The 19878-nt window shown below is 36.3% G+C and overlaps 1 protein-coding gene across 2 annotated transcripts in view; it reads right to left on the bottom strand.

The window, feature by feature from the left end:
- Window positions 1-12373: 12373 nt before the first annotated feature.
- The window catches only part of GLRA3 (glycine receptor alpha 3), a 97034-nt gene continuing 89529 nt past the window's right edge, over window positions 12374-19878 (bottom strand). The window contains exons 9-10 of one of the 2 annotated variants that reach the window (XM_076336494.1): window positions 16951-17070; window positions 12374-13167 (exon numbers count right to left, since the gene is read on the bottom strand). In XM_076336494.1, the coding sequence (XP_076192609.1) occupies window positions 12898-13167; window positions 16951-17070 (390 nt within the window). In that variant the 3' untranslated portion in view covers window positions 12374-12897. The remainder of the gene's footprint in view (window positions 13168-16950; window positions 17071-19878) is intronic. The other variant, XM_076336495.1, reaches the window with a different exon arrangement.

Below are 19878 nucleotides of genomic sequence, written 5' to 3'. Positions count from 1 at the left end.
ATTCCTGGTAAAAGCTCTGTTTGCTCTGGAACATCTGGGTAGGCACATGCAAGGCACCAAGAGAGGTAAGGAAGCTGCAAATAAAGCTTTGGAGGACAACTTCTCAGAATCATTTTCCATTGGATGAGTAGGTATTTTACCATGTGCTTTCATGAAAATTAGATCATGCTGCCTAAAAATCAATGACAGAATAACTTTTTATCCTCTTTTGTTCAAAATGAATATGCAAACATAGCTTATGAATTTGTACACTCAAATTTTGTGACCACAAATAGATCTGCTCTACCTGGAGCTGCAAAATTGTGATGCATATCTAAATTGTGACTGATGTATGTGGAGCCTGGCAGAGACAAACAAACACACAGCAAATTGGACTTGTGTGCTTACTAGGGCTTAAATTTGATCCTGGATTAGAAAACTGTTAGACATGGAACAAATAATGGAAAACACTAACACTTGCTATCGCACTGGAAAAAATATTTTTGTTTTGGACGGTTTTGCACATGCCAAAAGAAGCATGCAGGATATGTTGCTCTGGTTGCTACAAGTGAAATATTCTGCTTTAATTTTAAAAAGGTTAAGTAACCTTGTAAAATTCACAGACCAGCAAACACTGGCTGTGCCTTGGAATTACCCTGTAGCCATTTCATAAATATTAGAGAATGTGATATGGTTGGATGAGAGCTAGTACAGATTCAGGAGAGTTTATGAGCTTGGACAGGAAAGGACAGTGTATAGGATTTTTTGTGTGTTTACAGAGATTGTCTAGCAGTCCCTTTGGGCATCCCAAAGGAACTGTACCCTTCAGGTGAAACAAGGGAAGGAATAAATAAATTTTGTAAATCCTGATAGGATTTAGACATAGGTTTGATACTTTGAAAATGTGTAGTGAAGAAGGTGCTTATAGAAGACTTTAGGCAACTTGGGCATGCTAATACTGAAAACTGAGCTTGAACTTTTTCCAGGATTAGGTAGTAAAGGAAGGAAAGAGGTGAGGAAGGGATCTAAGTACCTGAATTTTCTTGTCACTCTTATCCCAAGTGATTTCCTGGGGTCTCAGGGAAGAGGACAGATTTTCATGTTAAGCTGGGTCCATACTTTCCCTTACAGGGAGAGCTGGAGTGGGAGCACAACCGTGAGTATTGTAGGTAAAAATGAAGTATGAGAAGTTTGATAATCTGAAGGACAATGTAACTGTTCTACAAGTGGAGCAGCTGTGTGAAATGTTGATGCTAATCAGAAGGGAGAAATAATTAGAAGGGGAGCAGGAATAACAAACCACTTCAATCCATTTAGTTCTATGTCAGATGGCGGTGTTGGAATGTACCACCTCTCAAATTAGAGCAGCATTCTGAAGGTGTCATTAAGGAATAAAAGAATTAATGCAGGGGTGAAATCAGCTCAGGTCATTATGCAAGGAGCTCTCAGAAAGGGGCCTTTTTATACCATCAGGACTTTACCTGAACACTGAACTCCTTCTGCCACAACCAGTAGCCCAGGTGGAACTTTAACCAATGTTATCTTGCACTGCAACTATTGAACGAAGTCCTCCATGAATGTCCTAGTCTCCCAGATGGATCAGGTTTGCTGTGAGATACAAAGCTATTGGGAAGAAAAGACAGAGAAAGGGAGAGAGAGGAAAGACCTATTACCTTTTCCCTGTTCCCTCACCTAGAAACTGTTTTGGTACTGCTTCAAAACTCTTCACAAAGTTACTTGGTCTCGTATATTTGCAATAACAAAGTTCAAGGGGGGGGTTGTTATTTAGAAACCTGAAGTAAATCTGAGGCTACTGAAAAGGGGATAGGACATTTTTGAAAGTGCTTTTAAATTTATTTTCTCAAAACTCTATGTTGGTATAAAACTGTTTCTGTGTTACCTCTGACCACATTTGTGTAAAATTGAAAGGTTTCCTGTTGAACTGAGATATTCTCTCCTTGTTTTATTTTTACTGAGCTTCTTTTATTGCCAATACAGTTAAATATAAAGCAGTTGGTTGTTACGTCAAAGTAATTCGGTTCAGTCATCATTCAGGAAAGCCTGCAAAGCCTGGGGAAAAAAGAGTACAACAAACACAATACTCATTGATTTTTAAATTGTAAATACTGCTATGAATCTTAAGTATATAATTCTTTAACTTTTGGCAGACAATGTATTAACTAGAATTAGATTCAAAATTAATAGTCTTCATTGTGTTCCCATTTAACTTGCAGATAAATCATGAAAGAGAATATATGTTGTGCTCTCTTGAGAAATTAAGGACAAACAGTAAATGGATGTTAGTGGTACACTGTAGTAGCTACTCTAGTCTGCAACTATTCTGTAGTATCTATCTATAATAATATCATTAGTATCATTTAAGACCAAAGTTCAGTGTGTTCTTACTGCTGTTTCCATATTTGTTCAGTGAATGTGTAAAAGGGTGATGTCTGCTAGGAAAGCGAGAGGGTGGTGACATGACAAGCTATCATAAGGCAGACCGAGTTACAGATTTACATTGTTTACAGTGCTGAAGTGTATGTGCTCACCTCATCTTAGATATGAGATAATATGAAGTTATATATTCCCCAGTGAAAGCTATAGATGCTTTCTTCTTTGTATTTATTACAGTGTAACAGCGTACATGTTGTTAATAAGTGGAATAGCTGTTGTGCATAGCTAATAACTGATGTATTTGTACCTGTACCTGTAACCGTGCTCTGAAGGCATCCCTAACATGAGGAATCTACTCCAAAGACCTCCTAACTTTAGCAGATTTAGGAGCAGAGTGTAAATTATTGATTTCTTCTTTAGTTTTTTTAAAGACTGCTTTAAAAATTGGTTAGCCATTCATTTTCTGTTGGACGAAATCATATCTGTAGCAATAAGTATTTGACAATCAACAGATACTTGAAAGAGTAAATTATTGGTCTCTGGTTTAAAATGCCATTTTTATTTATTAAAATATTCAGGTACACAAACCTTTACATTTTCATATGTGTATTTAGACATAAGCCCTTGGGTTTTGTTCTTAATAAATTAACATCTCAGCTATTTTTGTTTCTAAGACAGCATCACCTCAAAACATTTGCGTCACTTTCAAAATGAAGTGTGATTTGTAGCGTGAATACTACATGCTACTACATGCACTATTTATAAAGCATAGTGCTTATGCTTTACAAATTTCCTTCGTAATAATGAATGCCAGTGCCTGGAGTTTCTACGTGAGGAATGCATTTTGCTAGTTTATCTCCTTGAACGAAATGCAAACATCCATGACATCCCTCAATTCGTATGAGAGGGAGCCATCTTGTGGTGTAATTTATACTTTCCTGAGAAATGACGATGCTATTGCTACAATGAAACAAGAAATTGATGGGAAGGGAAACCTGTTTTGCATATAATTGTGCTGGTTTGGGCTGGGATAGAATTAATTTTCTTCACAGTAGCTCGTATGGGGCTATGTTTTGGTTTTGTGCTGAAAACAGTGTTGATAACACAGGGATGTTTTCGTTACTGTTGAGCAGTGCTTACATTGAGTCAAGGCCTTTTCTGCTTCTCACACCACCCCACCAGCGAGCAGGCTGGGGGTGCACAAGAAGCTGGGAGGGGACACAGCTGGGACAGCTGTCCCCAAATGACCAAAGGGATATTCCATGCCATATGATGTCATGCTCAGCATATAAAGCTGGGGGAAGAAGAAGGAAGAGGGGACATTCGGAGTGATGGTGTTTGTCTTCCCAAGTAACTGTTACGCGTGATGGAGCCCTGCTTTCCTGGAGGTGGCTGAACACCTGCCTGCCGATGGGAAGTAGTGAATGAATTCCTTGTTTTGCTTTGCTTGTGTGCGTGGTTTTTGCTTTACCTATTAAACTGTCTTTATCTCAACCCACGAGTTTTCTCACTTTTACTCTTCCAATTCTCTCCCCCATCCCACTGTGGGGGGAGTGAACGAGCAGCTGTGTGGTGCTTAGTTGCTGGCTGAGGTTAAACAATGACAATCAAGTATAATTGAAATTTGTAAGGATTTCCAATATCCTCTTACTTTAAATAAGTTCAGCCAAATTCTAATAATGTGTGGACTTATTCTGATCTAATATAACTACATGAGGTTTACTCCTACTTCATTGAATGGCAAACAAGCTGCAGTACCATGTGCTTTTAAAAACAACTGTTTGAATGTCTTCTGTACCTACTGAACATGCCTAATGAGAATAACTAAACATATCCAAAGTAACACGCTGGTTTTCAAGGCAGGTCAGGTGTGTTTGGCTTGTTAAGAGAGAAATTAAAACATGACATAAGTGAGTATCAGGCTGAGATCATTACCTCAGTAGAGGTTTTAAATGCAGATTACTTAAATAGAGGTTAACATTACAAGAAAAGCTTTTTCAGTATTGTGAGCGAAAGTCCAAAGTCCTGCACCTGGGGAGCAATAACATCATACACCAGTATATGCTGGGGGATGACCACCTGAAAAGCAGGTATGCAGAAAAAGTCCTGAGGGTCCTGTGGGCACCAGGCTGAACATGAGCCAGCAATGTGCCCTTGCGGCAAAGACAACTAATGGTATCCTCGGCTGCATTAAGAGTGTTGCCAGCAGGTCAAGTGAGGTGATCCTGCCCCTCTACTCAGCACTGGTAGGGCCACACCTGGAGTGCTGTGTCCAGTTCTGGGGGAATCTCATCAATTTGTGTAAAAAAATTAGATGGAGGGTGTAAAGAAGATGGAGCCAGGCTCTTTTCAGTGGTGACCAGTGACAGGACAAGAGGCAATGAGCACAAATTAAAACACAGGACGTTCCCTCTGAATATCAGGGAACACTTTTTTACTCTGAGAGTGACTGAGCACTGGCACAGGTTGCCCACAGAGGCTGTGGAGTCTCCATCCTTGGAGATATTCATCCTTGGAGATATTCAAAAAAACATAGTCCTGGGCAACTGTCTGTAGGTGGCTCTGTTTGAGCAGGGCGTTTGGACAAGATGACCTCCAGAGGTCCCTTCCAAGCTCAACCGTTCTGTGATTTTGTGAGTCTGTGAAGTAAATGTTGAAATATCTAATTTTTATCAATGACCAAATATTATATATAAAATATATATTTGTTTATTAAAAGTTTGGAAGTATATTATTCAAATTTTGAAAAAGTTTCTTTTATTTCCAAAATGAAATTTTCCCTGTAATTCTAGTTTTGTGACTTGGGTGGATTGTCATCCAGGTTTTTAAATTCACATGCTTGTGTCTTATTCAGAAAAAAATGTTCTCGGATCCTGCTAGTTTATAGAGGGTAGGATACTAGAAATAAAATCAATTGCGTGGATCACATGGAATTAAATCTTTATTTCATTTTTTAATATAATTAGGTAGCTATATATACAAACATGAAAAAGAAGATATTTGATATCTGTTTTTCCAGAATTCTGTGTTGAAAGGGCTGCACAGTTTATGCAATACAATCACATGTTGATCTCTTTAAGATCTGTTACTTCTTTTTTCTATGACTCTCAGGTCATATTACTTGGCTGTTACTTTCTTGTTTAATTGCTTATTGCACACTGGGTAGAGTCTATTTGCAGTTTGCATGCTCTGGGAACCATGCACCCCAGCATGAAAACATTTGCTACTGCAGCAGTTTCATAACATTGTCGCTTGTGAGCAGATCTGAACAAGGCTGGAGGTACCAGTTACGCTTTGGTCTTGGGAAGACAAGATGGTATAGACCTGCTGGAGCAACAGCTGTCATAAATAGCAGGGGTCTGATCATGCAGTTCTGCGGGCTCTAGGAGGGCACACCCAGGATTTCTGCTCCACTGGTGCTTTTGTTATATTTGGCTCTTCTTTTGACAAATTTCCATTTCATAAAGCTCCAAGCCATACGTTGCTGAACTGAATTATTAGCAGCAGATAATGGAAATACTTAATTTGCGAGTATGGCAAAGTTCTTGTGTTTGTATCCCATCGACTTGAAAAGTGAGTTGAAAGGAGTAAACTGATGGTGCTTTTTGTCATATGGGGGCAGGGAGCGCAAAGCATCTGCGTTGAGGCTGCTAAAGATTTCTAGTCTAAATGGCATCACATTGACATGTGGCTGTTACTGAGATGACCATTCTGCATGCTCTTTATAAGCATATTAACACTGCTGTAATCAGATTAGCAGAACTCAGACTGTTCTCAAAGGACTTCTTATTTGTTAACTTCAGTTTTCTTAAAATAATTTTTATGTCAAGGAGTACTTAAGAAAACTCACAGATCTATAAAGTTTCCATAAGTCTATTTTGCTGCAAGTGAAATTCTTTGCCTTTTTGATAATAAGATCAGCAGGACTATTTTGGGGTGGCTGTACTTATTTCAACAGGCATTTATCAAGATAACTTTCCCTGAGTTGTCAGAAAGGGCTTTTTTTGGAACTAGAGCCCATCCACTGGCTGTCCTCTGGAGAGATCTCTTTCTGTCCACTCACTGTAAAGGAAGCCTTGGAAGACCAAACTCCTAATTCAGTGCCTGCCATCCTCTGTCATGCTCCCTGAAAACACCTCTTTGTATATTTCATTAATGCAGTTAAAGTATTTTGAAGCTTAATCTGAATAATAAAACAATTAAAGGCACTCTATTCCTTCTCTCTCTCGTTTTCACTCCTGAAATATTTAATGGTAATGCACCTTAACTCCTGCTGAGGGTTTAATCCTTTTTTCCAATGGTGTTGATAGTCCCTCCTGTGACTTTAAACCCATGGCCTAAAATATCATAAGAATAATTGCATGGTTTCTGAAAAAAGTTTATTATTTTTGAACAAAATATCTACAATGACATAGGTGACACCATAAATTTCACATATTTTAACACTTCTGTCTGCAGAGAATGTCAGTTTAAGTGCAATATGATACTGTAATACAATAAAAAGGAATTTAATCAAAACCATGCACAACACATTTATAGAGATTTACCAAAAAGGAAGTACTTTGAGATGAAATTGCCATCAGACAGAATTCACAGGAGAATATTTTGAAAACTCACAGACAGTTTATTAATACACTATCATACTATTTTTTTTCTTTTTTCTTGCTGTAGCCTTTAAAAAGATGGGATCACTAACACACAAAATACTGTATATTTTGTTAAAACTTTAGGTCAAAAGCTTATGGCACAATTTTTTTTTATACAGCTCACAATTACACATTCATGGAACATCAGTAGCTACTTTAGTCCATTTCATCTGTTAACAGCACTCTGTCATACATTAAAATACAAACATAAGAAATTTCTTGCATATTTCACAAAGATGAAAGTGAAGAAGTGCAGTAATATTCAAGAATGTCAAGAATACAGGACGAGCCAACATTTTTCTGGCATTTAACCCACTGCTTCTAGCAATCTAACATGCTTCCACAAGCCTTCCAAACTGATAGCATTTCAGTAACTACTGTAGGTGACGTGTGTTGCCTGAAGGCACCTTTTCCATAACCACTCCAAAATAGAATACCCATTTTATTATTAACAAGTAGCTTAGTTTTTGATTTATATTTTTCTTCTTAGTTGTCTCAAAAAGGAAAAAAGCCGTGATGATCTGATATTGTTCTCATCTAAATAACCATATGATTGTACAGTAAGATGTGGATAAAGTCATTTTACTGCCTCACAGGGGTACCGTAAGAATTAATAGCTCATTCAGCAGTTTCACAGTATAAGGCCAAATTCTGCTCTGTTGGATTAGATTAATTCCTATCATAGCTCAAATGAGAGCAGAAGTTGCATATAAAGTGTATCTGTCTTTTGCAACCAACCATCTCAGCTTGGGCTGGGAACTATATAAATAAATTCAATTCCATCTAATATAAAGTTATTGCTAAAAAATAATACTTTTTTTTAAAGTTAAGGAAGACTTTTTATCTTTCCCTACTGTTAAAAATATAAGGTTTTGTACAGTTTATTATATTCTATTTTTATCTACATTATCAACCTACAGTTCTGTAAGGGGTTATAGTACAAAGTGGAAGCAATACCTTACTCCTTAAATGTAAAGTGCACATCTAAATTGCCTAAATAGAAGTCTTTCTAGTGAGTAAACAGAATCATCTCTCACACATCACAAAGGATTCTTTATAAAGCAGCCTATAAAAAGGTTTTGGAACAAACATTAATAAAGAGAATCCAAAGAAAACCAATATACGACTGAGCTGAAAAAATAATTAAATCTCATGTTCTTCCTGAATTCCACTAACCTGCTTGAAGAATAGTGTTTGCTGTCAAAACTCCTTGAAAGTAGAATGTGCTTTATTTTGGTGTTAAAATAGCTAAATTCTAAACAGTAAAACACTAGTACCCCTTCTGCCCTTTCTCCTTCAAGCCTCCTCTAATTTATCAGCATTATAGAGAAAAAAGCCAGCCCTCTAACCATGCAAGCCTATTTTGTTGATATTTGAATATGGTTTTAAAAATAAAATGCATTTTGCTATTCAGAATTTAAGCAGGAGTTTGGTACTGTGGTAGCTGAGTACATCTACTGCACCTCTAAGGGACCTTTCTTATCCTCTTTCAAGGTCCTGAAATTTTTGGCCTTACGAGGGGTGACATGGATTTGGACACAGCTCTCTCTTTAGTGCAGGAAGAAAAGACAGTCATATGAGAGGTTCCAGGTACTGCTTTGGGCTTTCTCTCTCCCTGTGGTCCCTCTTATGCTATGTACAGCCCATGCTTTTCATCCTGTACCTTCCTGCTCCGCTTTTTCCATTAAGTAAGCGGATGGTGTGGATGTCAATTATCTATCTGCACAGGTAGAAACTACTTTCCCAAGAGAATATATAGTTTGCAGCAGTTGTCATAAATTGTTTCCCCCTGCAGCTACTGCTTCCACCTGAACAAGTGTACCTATGGAGAGGATACTGGGGGATGGGGAAAAGTAGTAAGGATGCCTCATGCTTCCTTCTTTCCCCTTTATGGTGTCTGTGTCAGCTCTTTGGTAGCTGTGTTACTGGAGTATTCCTCCAGATCCTGCAGTTTCTCCCTCTGTTTTCATTGTATTGCAATGATCTTCTAGTGCCAGTATTTTATTTTTGAAGTATAGGGCTGGTCTACAGAGACCACAAAAACATGACCTGAGCGGCACAGAGTCTGCACCTATGGTGAATAACGAATTGGATTAATTGCATTAGCCTGTCACATAGGGGTTGTGCTTACAAGAAGCCTTCTTGTGTGGCTTTGCTAAGGACCTGTACCCTGCAGAGCCCAGGTTCAGTGATAGTGAGGTGAGGTAGCTATCTACTTCAGCCTAATGAACGGGGTCTTTTTTAGATGTAGGAGAAGCCCTGCTAGGTTGCATCTACCTCAAGCATTATTTCCTTGATGAGGATTTTTCTGCCTCTCCACTGCCTCTTTCACAGGACTGTAGCATAAATACTGCAGTCTGATAAATACTGCAGAGTAGCTTTCAATTCTTGTATCCTCTTAATGTTATTCCCTGCTACTTCATTATACAGTTACAAAAGAATCATCTCCCATACTAATCTTAGCTGATGACAGTAGCTGTTGATTCTAGCTTTGTACAGAGGACTGGCATGCCTGCTGGCGTTTTTGGACTTTTCCCCTAGTCAGTGGTGAATAGCAGGCATTTGTGCCTTGAAGTTTCTTGTCATCTCAAATGACATTTCTCTCTTTCTTTACCATGTGACTTTACACTAAGTCATTTAGGAATAATCTAAATGAAATTTAAATTTTAAGAGCTGCTTTCTTTTGAAAAACACATTATCTAGTGGACTCCAGAGGCTTCTGTTACTTTGGCAAATGTTATGGTTCCAGTGAAAAAACACAAAACCATCAGTTCAGGAGAGATCTTTGTTCCATTACATAGCAATAGAAAATCTTTACTTACCTGAGGGCAGCAGAATGACATGCCAAATGTTCTGTGCATTTGAAATCATCATGGAACCATTTTTTGCTTTTGCCCTCTGTTTGAAATACTTTTGTTATTAATGGATTGCTAAATAAAAAAAAATGTTCCAGCAACACTGTAGAGTTTTCATAATGATGTTTTAAACATATTTAATTCTCTTTATCTTCAATGTGCTCTGTTAGAAGACTGAGCATTATATGTACATTTTCTGTATAGAAGTAGGGTATGCTCAACTTCCCAATGTAATGGCCTATGAAAGAGAAATATAACTACATAGAGGAAGGGATATACTTTCCATTGGCCAGGTCTGAGACCCTCTTCTTGTCTCTCACCATAGAGCATGGCTGAAGAAAGTCATCCTGAGAGGCAACACTAGGCACTAGGTCCAGTCATTAAACCTACAGATCTCATTTATTTTAAATAGAACATATAGGTAACAATCCATTAGGGAGGTCGGAAAAGAATTATAATATACATATATGCTTTTTACGTTATATATACTATATGCTGTAATTTTTCCTTAGATTAGCATACTCTAGTCAAAGAGAAATGTGACACAAGGATTATTCCCCCTCACTGAGGTAATAGGTTCATATATGAATGAAGGATCTTGTCCTTCTTGCTTAACAGTATACATTCCTTCTGAGTCCCTGTGACATTTTGCCAGTGTTGTAATCCAATCTCTCTTTTATCACTTTCAAGATTTCCTGTCTGATTTCTCTATTTGAGAGCATAGACCTTTTCTGCCTTAAAGAGTAAAGAAAGAAATTAGGGCTAAATTTGTTCAGCTCTGCATCACTCACATTTGTTAATGTTTTCAAAATAAGGTAGTACTACATGTGCGAGAGCAACAGACTATTGAATGATTGGGAAAGAGGCAATGTGAACCAGGTACTCAAGTGTTATAAACTAGAATAACTAGGAGTTATTCTGATATGACCAGCATTTTTTTATGCACTTACCCCTTCAGTTAAGAATTCTTTATCGAATGCAAGTCAGCTATTTTAGGAGGAAAGAAGAGAGATGAGCCTGAAAGATAATGTAATTTTTTACGATTGTCTCTTGATTATGGATCCAGTACTTCAAACAGTCCTTAAACACAATACTGTTGACTTCGCTGATAGCAGAAGCGAGTTAACATTCCTTTTCATACAATACAGCTAATGACAACTTTGAGAGAGATGCATATAACCCAACTGAAATGTCAGCCATTAGTTCATGGTACCCCCACACACAGATGAGCACCTTCATGAGTGAACAGGATTTTTTGGAACATGCACATAAGGAAATCAACAAAACCAAGACATGACCTCAGCAAACAATAATTGTTTAAAGAGAACTGAATTCTTTTCAAATCATAAATGAAGCAAAACTATTAAAAAAATACTGTTTTAAAATAAAGGAGGATTATACATCTTCTTTCTGGCACATATGAACAAAATCTGAGAGCTACTATTTTAGAATCTCTCTAACTAATCCTTGGGGGAAAACAACAAACCCAACGAAACCCAAGGTTGCTATGTTATAATCCTCACTGCAAAGTTACATTGCTTGTTACTTCATATGCACCATGCCTTTGGCAGTGCACCAGATGTCTGCCTTCAGCTGTATTTTGCTTTTGTATATACATTCTGAACAACAACAAACCAAAAATTTAAAATATGTTCAAAATAAAAATATTTTGCAATGAGAAACAACCTCTGCTACTGGACTTAAAGTATCTAGTAATTCTAAATGTCAGATTTCCATATTGTAGCATTTTTTGTTTTTCAATAGACAAGATTGGCAACAGTAAACACTCTTGCCTACAAGCTATGCCATAAATGTGATCTATTGTGTTATAATTCAAAGAAGCAACTAATATGACTTATTTAATCGTAAACAGGGAAAATTCCTCTAAGAGTTTTAATAGTTGCTCTCCTATTTATTAATGTGAAGTACAATAAATGTAAAAGACCATCCAGCTCCTTTTCTGTGTTTTAGAAGAGCTGCATATTTTTCCAAAGTTGTGAAGTGCTTCTTAACCAGTATATAAGTCATATCAATATACTTCAAAGAATGAGACAGAAAACTTGATATATTAATAAATTAAACTTCCTGTATTTATGTAACATGTAGGAGATAAATATGCATAAACAGCTGTACTCGTCCTCCAAATGTTTCAGTGAAGCAGTTGAATCTTTGCTTTTAGTTTTGGTCCAAGATCTCTTTGCACTGAATCAAAATAAAGCATTGCAAAATTTTGATGTAGTTTGTCTATCTCAAAAGCTGTATGAGTTATATCAATTGAGAAAAGAACCCCTTCAAAAATATAAAAAGGATTAAAAAATATTATAAGTTTCAATTATCAAAGTGTGGGTAATTAAAAGAAAAAAAAATCCTTTGCAGGAATCAGTACTTTACAAATTTTTATGTATTTCCCATATGATATGCAGACTATTAGGCTGTAGATACCTTGTGTTGTCTGAGGTTATTTCAACATACACCTTCCAGGAGAACGGTAATATGAAGTACATTGAATAAATTATGTAACTTAAATGTGTCAAATGTGCTCATTTCAAAATCACTGGTACTGTCCTCAAGACAAGAAAAAGTCCTTAAAACTGTAATCTCAAATCAGTAATTTGTCATTATCTTGTAAAATTGAAAGAAAGGTTACAAATACTAATCTATTCTGTAATACTGTGGGATTTACCTAGGGTATTCTGGATCCATTTTTTAAATTAAAAATACACCAGAATTAAAAAAATTAAGGAACATCAGAGAGACCTGTACAATTATACTACTATGTAACAGTATGTATAAATACTTGGCAGTAAAGCTTTAGTAGAGAGTGATTTACAATGAAAAAGTTAATATTTAGTTTGACACAAAAAGTTTGCAATAGCAGATGTATCTTCTCTGGGTGTCATTCTTCCATACCACTGTGACGGGGCATTGCAGACCATGCAGGATCTTTTTTTCCCCCCCTCAATGCTTTTAACTCCCCTAATCACTCCTCTGATGTGCATTTCTAACAGAAAGCCTTAATCTTGTTATTGGTGAATGTCCTCATGCCTGATGATTTTGTAAATTACCCAATAAAAAATATTGAAAATCAGAAAAGCTAATGGGAAACAAGCTCTGGATATTGTGTCTATCTTCTTGGCCCGGTCAATGAATACCTTTCTCATCTCATCAGGGCTTTTTGGTGCAGCTTGAGCGGGATTATTTGGCCCCTTTTGTGTCACTCCATCTTTTGCTTGCAGACATGGGCCCATTCCATATGCTGTAAAACTAAACTGACTTTCCCTTACGTCATCATCCTGTTGAGAAAAAAAAAAGAAAAAAAAAGAAAGGAAAAAAGCAAGAATTTTTTTTAATAACAGAAATCTCACCAGCTGCTAAATAGCAAGTATTGCACCATTACCTCAGTGACTTCTTGAATCTACAGTTTATCTTAACTGGTTGAAATTCCAGCCCTATCAGTGTCTGTCAAAAATATTGCAGCAGCTTTAACAAGCACAGAATTTTCCTATATGTTTATAGATTCTTTAATCTATTTAGAGAAAAGGGGAAGCTTAGTAAACTAGTGGTAATCAGGCACACAACTTCTGATTTGGTTTGATTTTCCCCATTTACCGTAAATATCCGCAGTCTTCAACTGGGCAAACTTCACACTGTTCTTTTAGACAGCAGCCATTAGCTCTGTACGTTGCTTAACAAAATGGGATCCTGGCCTCTAGAGATACTCATCATACAAGCACTAATGATGTTCATGTTAATTATATTAGCGAGAATTCTGCCCATTTGGTCATTGTATATTTAGTTAATCTTATCTGTATGCCTTATTTCTGCCGTTCCCTGTGAATAGTATGTAAAGTGTCTTAGTTTAAAATAAAGTGCATGAAAGCTAAAGGCCAGATTTTTCTTCTGACTCATTCTTCTGTCAATTCAGGGGATAACTGGCAAAGACATTCTGAATTCAGGGAGTTATAAGAGAAAGTGGTTTTTAATCACGTGGCAAAGAAACAAAAGTAGATGGTCTGAAGATATACATATTTCCATAGCATTCATTTCAAGAATGTGGCTTCTGTCTGGAGACACATTTTGTACTTCTCTTTACCTGGTTATAGGTACTCTCAAGTAATAAAGGAGGTACAAGTGCAGGCAAATAAATGATACATAGACTGTGAAGCCAGGGCCAAATTTGGTTCTGAAATATATTCCAGTGTATTCCTTCACTATGTATGCTACTCAAGGATAGTCATAAATTTTGATGGCATTCACAATTTTTCTAATACTCATTTTAAATTCATGTCTAATTTAGCATAGTTGCTTTAGGATGCTAGACTTTTATGAAGTATGACAAAGTATTATGTATATGTTATTTCTTAAATAAGTATTTTGGGAAATAATTTCCATAAGTATTAAAAAAACAATTGAGCAGCAGTAAATTTTCTTTTTGTAATAGAATTTTTGGTATTTTGAAGCTTTTTCTAGCTTAAATTAAAAGGGTAAAAAAAAATTATTTACCAAAGCAAGTCAAATAATTAGTGTTTCAGTCCAGTAATTCTGAAGAATTTTTGTTTTATTTAAACCTCTTACTTTATACAAATGTAATTTCTTAATGAACACAGTTTAAATCCAAACTTCCAAATTTTTCATTTTGAAAATGCCTGTGACATTTGGAAAATCTGGAAATGTTTTGGAATGGAGAATTAATTCTAAACACATTTAAAGTTTCGATTAAGTAGTACTTGCTAGAAGAACCATTGTTAATTACTTTGTTTAAAAAATTTCCAATGATGTTTGTTATCAATATTAGTTGAATAAGTTATCTACAAAAGAATGCAGATCAATTTCTAAGTTTGAAGTGAACTAGTTGGCAATCAGCACGAGCATCCAGCAGAGCTGTAGTTACCACCCAACTGCTGTAGTTATTACCCGACTGCAGTACTTTTTCATATATGCAAATTGAATAAACTTATAGACTAATGTAGTTCACTGAAACTACTATACTTCAAATCTGTATTAGACTTCTCCTATAAAAACAAAAAATAAAGAAAAGTTAACATGAAAGAAAAGGAGGAGGAAAAATCACTGACTTCAATATGGAAATGAATAACAGAAATACAAAATGATAGGATCATTATTTGATGACGTGATAAAATAAAGATCAATTACTACAATAGTGTTCCTCTCCTGTCAGAAAAGAATGGGAAATAACATCTTTATAGTAGTTGTATTCCAGAAGAGTCGTAGTGTTGTATTCCAGTTAACAGAAGTTACAAATACATGGACTGTGAGAACGTACACTAAACTTGCCATTTAAGCACCTTCATACGTACTACTCAGGGTTTAAATCTTTCCATGCTTCTCCAGAAAATAATGCTTATGATTGCACAGGCTCAAAAAGATAATAAAATAACTCTTCTGAGTAGCAGCTTTCAGTTGGTGTGTTTTCAGGATGAGGCACTATATCCTAAGACTTTACTGACTTTGTTCTATGCTTACCTGAATTGAGCAATCCCCTAGAATGGTTTTAAAGGCCAGGTCTCTGCTTATTTTTTTGCGTGCAGACATCCTGAATTTAGTCTGCAAGCAGGCTGCTTGGAAACGCTGTCTGTTGGTGAGGAAGTGATGTGAAGGTCTTTCTAGGAGTCTAGCATTTCTGCCCAGTGTCTGTGGGATGCTGTCTCCGTGAGGGCAGGCAGGATGGTTGGAGCCTGCCAAGTCAGACCAAAGTGCTAGGGCTAATCGATCTGCAGGAAAGGGCACCTGCCGGAGCATTGTAACATGCCAGGTACCACCATACTTTTTTTTCTGGGGTACCAGCTGGTATATCCAAAATGTGCTTCTGCAAGTTTTCCAGCAGGTTCATAATGCAGAAAAATCATTAATTTGGCCTCAGGTTCATATCTGAGGGTGCACAGTGGGAAAGATGCAGTTACTGTTTTTATTGATATTAACTTGAGTGCTTTTTCGAAGGCATTTTTGTAAAATGTCAGTGACACTCCATTTGCTTTTATCTTGGCTACCGTCCCTCTTTTCGACTAGAAATATTTCTCATAATGCATGTGTTCGAGTCCACAGCGGGTGAAATCATCTAATGGAAATACCTTGTATGTCTCAGTTGAGATTCTGGACAGTGAATCTTCCTAAAGAAGTCCTGCATTTTGGTTGAAATTTTTTTTTTAAATGTAATAAGAAAGCTTTTTTTTTTTTGGTCTTTTGTGTAGTTGTTTAGTGCATCATCACTGAAGAAAAGAAAATGAATGATTTCTTATTGATTTTTGATAAAGCTTTTAAAATCTTATTATGAATGAACTTTAATAAAGGTTTAATATGAATGCACTTTTCACACATGCAGCTTTGGAATTAACAATATTCTGCATACAGCTACATATAAATATTTTACCATCTCTACTAAAATGACTGTAATTAAAGAATGGAAGTAAATTTAGATAACAATTTTTATTTAGAAAGTTAGAATTCTTTGGAGGCCTGAAGGAAATAGTTTCGATTAGTTTATTTTTGTATCAGCGTTGTTCTACAAAATACTTAGCTATAAAGTATTAGAAAGCTGTGTGACTACGTTTTTTTCTGTCCATATATTTAATACCTTTCTCTTGAGGAGTCATATGCATAAAGGCTGAAAATATCTCTATAGCCTTTTGACTGCAGGTTGTAGTAACAGCTTGAAGAATTATTTGAAGCCTTGACTTTGGTTATTTGAAAACTATATTTTTTACTGTTCATTTTTGAGAAGAAAAGTGTTATTGAATTGTTTTGCACTACAAACAGCTTGGTTTAAATGCTGATCTGGTAGCAACTGATTTCTCCTTGAACTGATGTCACTGTTCCTTTGAAGTTGCAGAAAGTAAAATCTTAATACTATCTTTTAATCCAGATTTAAACAGATCAAAATGGATTATGAAATTAACAAGACAGATACCTTTATCAACATTTCACGTCATCACATACAGGTAGCAATGAAGGTATATGGAGTTCACATGGGACGACATTATTTCAGACAAAAGGACAGGGCCTCTGTTAATGATTGGATATCACATTATGACAAATGGGACATCTTCTTCATAGTTTACCCTTAAATTTGTACTGTAGATTTGAGGCAAAGTCCCGTCTATAGGTCCTGTACATCTCAAGCCATTGCTATGCTGCAATGATTCACTGATTTCATTTCCATCAAGAACTCCCTCAAAATACTTTCATCAAAACGGATGGGTTGACCAAAAAGAAAACAAAAGAAAAGAGGTGTGATTACCATTAAAGACAATCTGGTTTGCATGTCTACTTTCCTCATTAAAGATATGGTGATCTTTAGATTTTTGATAGTAGAATTAAAAAACTGACTATTCCTGAAAACTAAGTATATTAAAAGCTAATCTAAAATCAGTGTTATTCAGTATATGCACACAGTTCATGTTTTTCCCTGTACAATGTAAATGCAACTAAGAAAAAGCACTGATCATAGGTATGTTTCAGTATCCCTCTATGACTTCTAGTTCTGCCATTTTTTTCCTTTTGTCTTTCAAGACCAAAAGGAGTGTAACTGTAAATGAATAATTAATATTCATTCATTCTGAAGGAATGTTTCCGTCACATTAGTAATATAATAGTAATGAAATAGTTGTGTTCATTGGCCAGATTTCTTTCTCTGACGGAGACAAAGCACTATGGATCATATACTGACTACCAAATGAAGTCTTAAATTGGGAACCAAAATTCCCGTGTTCTCAGGATTCACTATGCCATTTGTGTAATCATGAAGAAATGAGACCCTTTCTGAAAAATCTCTGTCATGGTTTAACCGCAGTCGGCAACCATGCACCACACCGCTGCTTGCTCACCCTCCCCCCACCCCTGGTGGGATGGGGGAGAGAATCAGAAAGGCAAAAATAAGAAAACTTGTGGGTAGAGATAAGAACAGTTTAACGATTAAAATAAAATAAAATAATAACAACAATAATAATAATAATAATAATAATAATAATAATAATAATAATAATAATAATAATAATAATAATAATAAATTTTAATGAAAAGGAAAACAACAGAAAGAGAGAAACAAAACCCAGGAAACACAAGTGATGCAACTGCTCACCACCTGCCGACCAACGCTTAGCCAGTCCCCGAGTAGCGATTGCTGCCCCCCTGACCAGCTCCCCCCAGTTTATATACTGAGCATGATGTCACATGGTATGGAATATCCCTTTGGCCAGTTTGGGTCAGCTGTCCCAGCTGTGCTCTCTCCCAGCTTCTTGTGCACCTGGAAGAGCGTGGGAAGCTGAAAAGTCCTTGACTTAGTATAAACACTGCTTAGCAACAACTAAAACATCGGTGTGTTATCAACATTATTCTCATCCTAAATCCAAAACACAGCACTGTATCAGCTACTAGGAGAAAAATTAACTCTATCCCAGCTGAAACCAGGACAATATCTTATACCTATTGTGACGCCTATTGGAAAACAGCAATGAGTAGTTTGCATATTATGTTGCAATAACAGTTTTTATTTATAAATGTGTTTATAACACAATCCCGGACACTTCAAAATTTTTGTTAATTCTGTACAAATTGGATTGGGCCTCTGAAAAGAAATCTGCCTTTCAGTTATTTGGAATCATTGAGCGAGGTCCATACTTACAACCATAAAAAACGATAGCCAGAGGGTGCAGTTATACCTAAGAATTGCCTTTGATGCTGCTGTTACGGTTGTCTGCGAAGGGAAGCTGCAGATGTACTAGATGGTGTCAGAAAGAGGCAGTGACTGTAAGTGGAAAAGGCATAAGGAAAATGGCAAGGATAGATGAGCTTTGGATGCCAAAATGTCTTGATACAGCTCCGTACCTAATTACATTTTGTATAACTGTATAATTTTCCATAAATCTCAACAGCTCTTATTTTGTTTGCTACACTCGTTTACTGCAGGGGTTTTATCCAAGTTCTATCATATGCTTTTTAAGAGAGAGATTTCAGTTCTCCTGTGTTTTTAATCAGTATTGAGAAGGAATAATCCATAGTTTTAATTAAATTTACAAAAGACTCCAACCTGGAAAAACTGCAAAATTGTTTGAGGATACGTTTAGAGTTAAAATTGAATTCAATGATTTGGACAAAGAGTCTGAAAAATACAGGAGAGTCGGTAGGTGCAAATACAAGATACTACATTTAGCCAGGAATAATCAAATTCACAAACATAAGATGGAAAATGAATGGCTCTGCGGTAGTTCTGGAAAAAGACCTGGGAGTTATGGAAGGTCACAATCTTGATATGGGTCAATACCATGCTGTTGTTAAAAAGGCAAATGGCAAACTGGTTTGGATAAACCAGTGTATAACTTGCATGATGTGATGTTTTGGCTGCTCTCAACTGTTACTGGCTAAGCTTCATGTTGCAAACACAGTTTTGAGGAATTATATGGACTTATTAGGAGAATTTCCAGGGAAGGAGAATGAGCAAAAAAAAGATTGTACCAACTGGGAATATTTAAAGAAAAGAAGACTGAATAGAAATGTGCAAATGGCCACATAAAGGAATGAAGTTCTCTGTGCCCCTTCTAGAGAAGCTATGAGAGGCCAAAAAAGGCATGAGTAAAAAACTGTCTAAACCATTGGAATAGATTGCAGGGGAGCTTGTGGAATTTTTATGACTGGGATGAATTAGGTATAACTGATCCTGACTTAGGTCAGGAAAATGGATTCACTGACCTCCCAAGGGCATTCCGGCACTGAAACTCAATCGTCTGACCATTGCTAGGGTTACTTGGTAAAAGTAAATATTTCTTGCAACAAGCATGCCTTTTTAATTACAAAGAAAATAGACTTTGGAAATTCTTCAGCTGCCCTATTGCAATTATATATTATTCATACATGTTCTCTTCTGTCAACATATACCTGAAATGAAACATCTCCAAACCCATCTATTTTTGGACTTTTGCAACAGTTGAATCACTAGAAATTTTGCTGTACTCTTGCAGATAAAATGCCAGTGCCAAAAAATTTTGTATTCA

This window comes from Aptenodytes patagonicus, chromosome 4, assembly GCF_965638725.1.
Source record: "Aptenodytes patagonicus chromosome 4, bAptPat1.pri.cur, whole genome shotgun sequence".
Taxonomy (NCBI): Eukaryota; Metazoa; Chordata; class Aves; order Sphenisciformes; family Spheniscidae; genus Aptenodytes; species Aptenodytes patagonicus.
This window is presented reverse-complemented; position numbering and strand designations above follow the sequence as displayed.